The following is an 8,973-nucleotide window of genomic DNA, read 5'->3' on the forward strand; positions in this document are numbered from 1 at the left end:
GCCAACTACGGCAGATGCTATGAGTTGCCTACGTCTTCTGTTTCGATCCTTTCTCTGAGATTGAGGGAGCGTTTGGCTAATGGAAATCTGATACACATGCAAAGAGGACAGATTTTCCTGTCATTCATTCAAAAATCATTTATTAAGTATTCAATAAGTGGTGAACCAATAATTACTTAGAGAATATACTTTCTAAATTCTCTCTTAATCAGCCTGTAATAATCACTGATGAAGATGTTGTCTATTACTTGCCATACGTTCTTTCCTGAAAATTTATATCTTTCATGGAACAAAACCTCTGGAAATGTTCCATGATTAATGACCCGAGGAAAACAAAGGCATTATAATTATTTTCTTTTGACTCTGTACGATTACAGTTTGTGGACAGACCTCTTCACGTTGATTTGTCTCTTTCTGATTGGTGTCAGGTTGTTTATGGACACAGGTTGTGAATCCTCCTGGATCATTTCATTGTGCTGAATTCTGTAAATCTTTGCACTGGTATATGACCTAACCTGATAATGAAGTTTAGTTTTTGCACTGGCTTACTTGGGACAGAATCTTATAATGTTCTGGGGACTCCAAAGGCACACTAGTACCAGACTGTGACAGACTGTGACAATGTCTTGTTCATAAGAATAAAAGAATCATTGACTGCTATCTTTTTTCTGGCATGCTTCCAAAAAAGGCAACATAATGCTCTACTATGCCTAGTGTGAAGGAAGAAAAGCCCTCAGTCAGGGGATAAACTATAAACTGTTAACAGGTGACATCAGAACCTACTGTGTAGACACTAATTGGTCGTGAATTCATTCAGTTCAACCAAGTGCATGAGCAAGAGAAATACAAAGTATTAATGAAAAGGTTAGTGGTTTTGGCCTGTCTTCAGTGTTTGCTAAGGGCACAGTGAATATACAAAACTATGAACCATGAACTGTATAATCATGAATGAGATGGGCTTTTGCCTATTTAAAACAGTAGCACTTTCTGAAAACCTTAACTTTATTATGGATACTGCCATATTGACATTAGTACAACATATTGTTTTCAAACTTATTCATGACAGTTCAGTAGCTTACATTAAATGATATTAGCCACCTTTTTTTTTTTAAAGAAAAGCGCACAATTTTTTTTGCAAGTATAGTAGTAGAAGAAAATGGGCTTACTCGTTTACCAGATAACTCCGAAGGACGTAACCATCTATGAAGGAGAAAGAAAATAAATTTTATTAATAGTACAAGCTTGAAAAATCTTTAATGTTTGTTTTAGGAAATTGAAACACAAGATAATAATCATTATAATATATAAAATATATTGAATAATTATATCTGTCTTTGAATACGACCATTTTTCTTGTGTCTGTTTTTCTCTCCTTCCTTTCTTCTTTTCTCCCCAACTTTCCCTCTCTCACTTGTCTTATTTTTCCTCCGTTTATAATCTTTGCTCTTTTTCTCTTTAAATAAACAAAAAAAAATCTTTATTTTTTTTCTAAGCTACTACAGGTCATAGCACAGTGTTGTTTCAAATTTTAATCTATGTCTTCAAGATATTACCTATATAACACAGTTTTAGGAAGAAGTTAGTCAGCCTAGATTGCAAAAGTAGTTTATAGGGAAGTATTTTAAACACCACCAGATCTAAAACTTACCTTTTCAAATTTCATTATATTAGGCAGAGTCAGAACTGTTTTTAATTCCCCTTTCCGATGCCCATGAGCTAATGACTACGGGGAGGAGGGGTGGAGTGCATTCTAAAGTCTCAAAACACATTCTAAAGTTTCTGGTACTCAGTATAGAAGAAGTTCCTCTGTTTTTGCCATTTGATAGACGGTCAACATTTGCATTTCATCATTCATAGAACAAAAATATTATTAGAAGAACACATACCAGGGATTCTGTGATGCCCTGCTTAAATAGAAAATAAACCATATTTTGTGCAAGAAAGCTAAGATTTTTTTTTAAGTGTTATTTTTGAGCATCTTATATTTGCCCCTCACTGTGCAAATATTTTCCTAAGGAAAAATATGAACTATCTTTCTTGAAAAAATGTCTGCTGATATCTAATTAATATTACTAACCTTTGAGATTGTCAGTTATGTGTTAGCATCTAAAATCTGTTGTATGCTAGAGATTAGTACCATTTATTGCCTCTTCAATAGTCTCTAAATAATTTCTCTCACTGAATCCATCTACCGGTCTTGGTCAACTTTAGACCCAATTAGGGTTCTAAATCAGAGTAAATATGTTAAAAAATTACAAAGAGGAAGTCCATAAGCAAAGATTCATACAAGTGATAAACTTACTTAAATGTATTGTTGTCATGTTGCCATTGATTAAATATGAAAAAAAGTTTTTTTAAAGTTAGGATTATACAACTGAAATTATAGATGAAAATTTAGGAAAATGAACTTTCCTTTGAAGTATTCCAGGGTAAAAAAAACACCAAAATAATTTATCAAAAAATTTACTACTTTTTAATGAATACTGTTTATAAACATCATATCTGGAAAAGAAAGAATCAGTTATCTTTGAATTCTTTAATATGGAAGTAATGCAGCATGTATCAAAATGATAAAAGTATAAAAAAGTAATATATTTTATTTAGAGCATGAAAACTTAGAACATGTTATGCCTTCCTTTTTATTTCAATTCGAGCAAAAGTAGCAAAAATGACTAATGTAAGAACTACAATTAATACCTATGCCTTCTGGGTAGGTTTTGATATTACAATTCATTTTATGTTAATAGAATTTTTTTAAGTTAAGGTATACATGATAATTTAACATAATTTCTAAAGGGGGGAAAGCTCATGTCTAACGAATTTAATTTTACATGTGTGTCTCAAAAGAGAAAAATCCATGAAGATAACAAGGTTTTAGAAAGATTGTGGATTTGGTATCAGGGTCCGAATAACTGAAATCTCTTTATCTGTACCTATATCTGGGGCTAAAACGAAATTTGAACAGTTCTCTACAGATAGTAATAGTTACAGACTTTTTTTTTAATCAGTTAAAATTGGTGTTTCTGCTTTCGTTTTGGATTTTTTCCTAAAACAAATTGAAAAAAGAATAACATAATAGTAAATGTTCCCATGTTCCCATATTCCTGTTTATGTTAATAATGAAAAAAGAATGACGTAAATGAACTGAAGCATTTAACATTGAAGTCAATCTCATGTAAATTGTTAAGACTTCGTAAAGTCTTTGAACCTAAATTGGAAGATAGAAAACAAAACTGTGTAAGAAATTATATACTGTTGACCGGGTGCAGTGGCTCACACCTATAATCCCAGCACTGCAGGAGGCTGAGGTGGGAGGAGTGCTTGAGGCCCGGAGTTTGAGACCAGCCTAGGCAACATAGCAAGACCCTGTCTCCACAAAAAAGAAAAATTTAAGAAAATCAACAAAACAAAACAAAACAAAAACAGTTGCCAGAGACAAGAATTATTATAGCATCAAATATATCCCTTTTTTTTTCAAACAAAAACAAAAACAAAACCCTCTAGGAGACCGTGAGAAATAAAGTTCAAAGCAAAGAGAATATAATTACTTTTTTTTAGAAATTAAAGATTTTTATTTTCTTATGCTTTTAGATAATACGTACTTTTAAAAATTCGATCATGCTAAAATTACATAGACCTAAATAAAACACTATTTGTAAAGAACTCTAAAACGGTCCTTTATATAACCAAAATTAATCATTCATGATATATAGTGTAATTACCTCAACTTTACAAATTAATTATATAAAACATATTGGCTTAGATTCTCAAACCCTTATTCCATTCCGTCTTACATCTTGCCTGTTCAAGAGTTCTAAGGAACAGCTTTCTCTTTTGTTTAACACTCTGTTCTTGTTGTTGTTGTTGTTGTGTGTTTGTGTGAGATACATAAATATCAATGATTGGGAATGTTGTTTAAGAAAATTGTACTGAGGGGATGGGATGTGGATGGTACTGTGCTGCTGAGATGTTTCCAGAAATGATGTGGTAATATGGGGCTTGTTAACTATAAAGTCACTATTATATAGCATTTTTACAGAGTAAATGAATTTTATTACAGCATAGATTTTGCTGTCTAATACCATTAAGAACCTTTGCTAAAACTTCATCTATTAAAAGCATGGTTCATGACATGGTTCATGTCAAAACAAAATGACTTACCATAAATTTTTATATAGTTTCTCCATTATAGTTCCTAGAAACAATTTTTTTTGCAGTAGGAAAATATTCTCTTTGCTCACATGTTACATGTACATTCATCGTAGGGAATGTTAGTGAAAAATACAAACATGAAACAAAGAGACAAACAAACAAAAGCATGTTCTGTGCCACGTAGAATGGCTGCTATGTTTAGTGAGCCCGATAATATTGTGAGTTCTGGCACACCAGGGATTCTCACATGTCAAATGAAATTATTATTTGGAAATCTCACATTCACGGAGCAGAACACAGTGGCTTGAAACAAATGTTTTGAAATATGTGGTGGGGAGAGTTAGTTAGGAAAGTGACACCCACCCCCCATATGTGCCAGTTAATTTCTCCCCCAAACGTTTGCTTGCTGTAGTGCAGATGTGTGTCAGAACTAATGACTCACCTTTGAGAAGGGTATTGTGAATATAATGTTACCCAAAATATAAAAAATAATCTTTGGAAAAATGGAAATTATCTTCATCTAATATTTTCAAATTTTTTTCTTAATAAAAATGACAATAGAATATTACATCATTATTTCATTTGTTGTAGGCAACTCCAGAAATAAAGTTAAACTGATTCCATTTGGCCTCTTGCATTTTAAAAACAATAAAATCATATTGCATAGATTTACCAAAGCAAGTGGAACAATGTCCAGCTTCAAGGGAAAATGCTCATAATGTGATAAAAAGAACAAACAAAATGTAGTGTATAATACTGAGTACAAACTATTATCTTAGTTTTACAAAAATATTCTTCCTCCTTATCTTTTCTGTTTCTTTATAGTTGTTTCTGGAGCTTTATATCTGAATGACTTTTAAAATTTCTAAATTAAAAACAAAGAGTGCAATGCGCACCACCCGAAGGATGGACATATTTGAAACTCGGACTTGGGGTGGGGGCAAGGGCAACATACGTAACCTAAATATCCGTAACCCCATAATATGCTGAAATTAAGAAAAAAAAGGAGGAAAAACAATTTGCATCAGTGAGCATGCATTGTTTTAAAATTGAAAAAAAAATTACTTAAGAAGTGATCGACTGGATTTGGAAGGATCTAAAGCACCTTTAAAATCCCTCTTTCTTTGATGTCTAAAGGAAATGGAGAGAACACTTTGGCCACAGATAACTCAGCTCTTGTCTCATTCCATATTTTTTGTAGAAAATTTTTCTCCAGTGACAGGAGATGGGAAAATTCACAGCTTATGAGATATTGAGTTGTGGAATATGTGCAAATATTAGTGAGAAATCCTAAACATTTGGGAATGTGCCAGAAATATATATTTAAGATCTCAACACCTACACAGCACACGCTTCTACAAGTCAGTGGGTGAGACCTGATCGAATGTGATAATGTCTATAAAAATGGCTTGTGCTCCACTCCACAGTGGTGAGGGATTGTTGTTCATGCCTTAGCTTTTAGTTTCTATCATTACCAACTTTAAGTTGAAGTAAGCGATGCTTTCTTTTCTTTGATAGGTTAAAGAAGAATGAAGGGTAAAGATAACGTTAGCGTCACCACAGTGCTGGATTGTAAATGCCTTTGTTGCTAATCAGAAGATGCTGAAATAGGGAACTGAAAGATTTAGAGGCTCCCCAATGATACACAACAAGCAAACCACATTACTAAAGCTAAGAGAGAGAACTGTATTCTAACCAGTTAAAACTTTTCAACAGACTTCTTCCTGTGACGGTCTATATATCAGACTTGCATCTGGCTATACAACTGCAATTTCCAAATTGTTACATTCAATCCAGCAAGCCCCATACGAGGTGCAAGGTGCTTTGTAGTATGTTGCCAATACAACGTTGAAAACATTTTATTGAATAATGACAATTACAAAAGCAAAAGAAGTATCATGGAATTGGGGAGAGATTAATTGTGATGGGGTGGCTAGGAGTAGTGGGGATGCTTCTAATTTTACATGACAACTGAATTGTTTTTAATAGACAATTATGGGCATTCCAAGTTGAATAAAATAGCATACTAGGATGAAACAGCATAGTTTACTCAGAGAATGACAAGTAAGTTGTTTGTATTTCTGGAGTGTCAACTGTGTAATAAATGGGAAGCAGCAGTCGGTGAGGGTGAGTCATAAGGGTTTTATGTGCTAGCTTAAAGACTTCATTTTTAAAAATAATATTTAGGTAACATTGTGGTGAGTGGATTGGCTGAGAGAAAGAGTGAAGACAGACGCATCATTTGAAAGGCTATTGCAATCATCCAAGGGAAGGAGGGTTAAATTCACACAACAATCATCCCAAATTCTACAGAGGTGTGTAAAGAATGGATTAAATTTAAAAAACCAAAAATGTAAAGAATTCAGTCCAAAGAAGGAATAAGCAGCAGGTTTGAAAAAAATGAGAGCGAAATTAAGCAGGTATGGTAATCAAATCTTGGGATAATACTTAACGGGAGAGGCAGTAGCAGATGCTCCTAGCAACCCCCCTCATGTCCTCACCCTTACCACTTGAGTGCTTACAGATCCAACTGATGACACTGACATTTACATTTTTTCTTACTGACGGCTTTTCTCTGGCTTCCAGAACTCTTTGTCAGCTTGCTCAGCATCATGAATTACTCCCTCCCTGCCCATGAATAGGCTTCAACTCCTGGAGGACAAGAGTTGGAGTATAAATACCCCAATTTGTTTCCCACTGGATGGGATAACACTGACACTCAAAGTTCCCCAGCAGGATTAAGCTCCGATTATCAAAGTGATAACTTTCTTGAACAACAAGCTTCATTGGCTTTGTTCCTTTCCCTGTCTTACTTCTCTGCTTACTTACTGGGGTTTGCCAGAATCACTTTCCAAATGGGGAAGCCAAAATTCCGCCCAAAGAAAATCTTTATATAAAAAGCAGCAGGTATATAAGTGCTACCAATATAATCATCTGGTTTCCAACCTATTTGAGATGGATCCCAAAACCATCTGAGAATTGAAGTAGTTATCATTGAACTTGAAAATTGTAAAATGCATTAGTACTGCACCAGAAAAAAAAAAGAGAAGTTATAGAGTTACACGAAACTCTTGACTGTAATCTATCAGAAGTTTATTAAATGTTTCCACTTCTCATTTTTAAAACATGATGAATTCTAAGAGGTCAGGAGCCTTACGGTATTTGTAATAGTAGTTAGAATTATTGGTGTTCAAATAGGAAACGATAGTAGATTATAAAAATATCCCTGAATGGCTGCTCCTTTCCTCATTTTTTTTCGGCCACTTTTTTTTTTGAGACAGAGTCTCACTGTGTCTCCCCGGATAGAATGCGGTGGCATCATCACCATAGCTCACTGCAGCCTCCAACTCCTGGGCTCAAGCAATCCTCCTGCCTAAGCTTTCCAAGTAGCTGGCACTATAGGCATGCACCACCATGCAGGGCTAATTTTTTTCTATTTTTTGTAGAGATGGGGTCTCACTCTTGCTCAGGCTGGCCCCAACTCCTGACCTCAAGTGATCCTCCCACCTCAGCCTCCCAGAGTGCTAGGATTACAGGCATGGGCCACTGTGCCAGGTCTTGCTTTTCCTCATTCTTAAGGTCCACTGATTCCTAGGAAAACAGGAATCTCTTTAAATTTCTGTTACTAGTGCTATATCTACTCCTGCTTGTCTATACCCACACATGTTTGTCAATGAAGTCATCTACATTCTTGTTACTCAGGAACAGCATCATCAATTACCTGAGAGCTTGATAAAATGCAGAATATCATGCCACTTTTATAAAGGCAAGGTGGGGAAAAAAAGTAAAAAAAAAGAATATCAGACCTCGCTTCGGACCTACTGAATTAGAATCTGCATTTTCAACCAGATCCCCATTGGTGTGTAAGTTTGACTAGCATCGCTTTAGACCGTATTTGTTGCTAAGCATAGGAGCTTGGGTCACTGTGACGAGATTTTCTTCCGCCATACCAAGGGCACGATGTGCTTGTACTCTGGAGAGAGGTCTACAGGACAAATACTAGGACAATTCTCTGTTGTGAAAAATATGAAAGCATTTGGAAAGTACAGGAAAGAAAATATCATTTAGACTCATCACCTTAGTAAGCCACATTAACATTTTGGTATAATTACTTTTAGTTTATTTTCTTTTATTTGCATGATTTTTTAAAAATGGGTGTAAATCCTACCCCAAATTATTAATAAGTAGCCTTCTTATCTCTCCAACTATTACGTCATGAGAAATTCATCACATTATTATCATAATCATTAAAAATAGTCAATTGAGTATATTTATCATAACAAAAATCTTTGAACTTTTTAATATTTTTTGAAGACCTTTTAATGCATGTAGTTTTTTTCTGCATTTAATGCTATTCCTTAGGGTAGATCCCCACAAATGCTAGTCTGAATGGGGGTTTTCTTGTCTCCTCGGGCTCTTTCTATACATTATCTCCAGTAAGTTTCAACTGTTAATATTACACTCTCCCTGCCCTTTATCTTTTGTACTCACATTCCATCTTTTCCTTTGAAAAGCCAACCCCACATAACTTTATATCCATTTCTTCCACCCTTGAGTCACTGTGTTTTATTCTTAAAACTCCATTTCAGGCTGGGCGCAGTGGCTCACGCCTGTAATCCTAGCTCTCTGGGAGGCTGAGGTGGGCGGATCCTTTGAGCTCAGGAGTTCCAGACCTGAGGTCTGGGGACCTGGGGTTACAGATATTTAGGTTACGTATGTTGCCCTTGCCCCCACCCCAAGTCCGAACTCCTGCCTGAGCAAGAGCGAGACCCCGTCTCTACTAAAAATAGAAAGAAATTAATTGGACAACTAAAAATATAT

At 35.0% G+C, this 8,973-nt stretch overlaps 1 protein-coding gene across 1 annotated transcript in view; it reads right to left on the minus strand.

Moving 5' to 3' along the window:
• Positions 1-1,162: 1,162 nt before the first annotated feature.
• The window catches only part of FYB (FYN binding protein), a 155,541-nt gene continuing 147,730 nt past the window's right edge, over positions 1,163-8,973 (minus strand). The window contains exon 17 of the mRNA XM_012649531.1: positions 1,163-1,200. Within this exon, the coding sequence (XP_012504985.1) occupies positions 1,163-1,200 (38 nt within the window). The remainder of the gene's footprint in view (positions 1,201-8,973) is intronic.

The sequence above is a fragment of the Propithecus coquereli genome, unplaced genomic scaffold (assembly GCF_000956105.1).
Source record: "Propithecus coquereli isolate 6110/MARCELLA unplaced genomic scaffold, Pcoq_1.0 Scaffold110, whole genome shotgun sequence".
Lineage (NCBI taxonomy): Eukaryota > Metazoa > Chordata > Mammalia > Primates > Indriidae > Propithecus > Propithecus coquereli.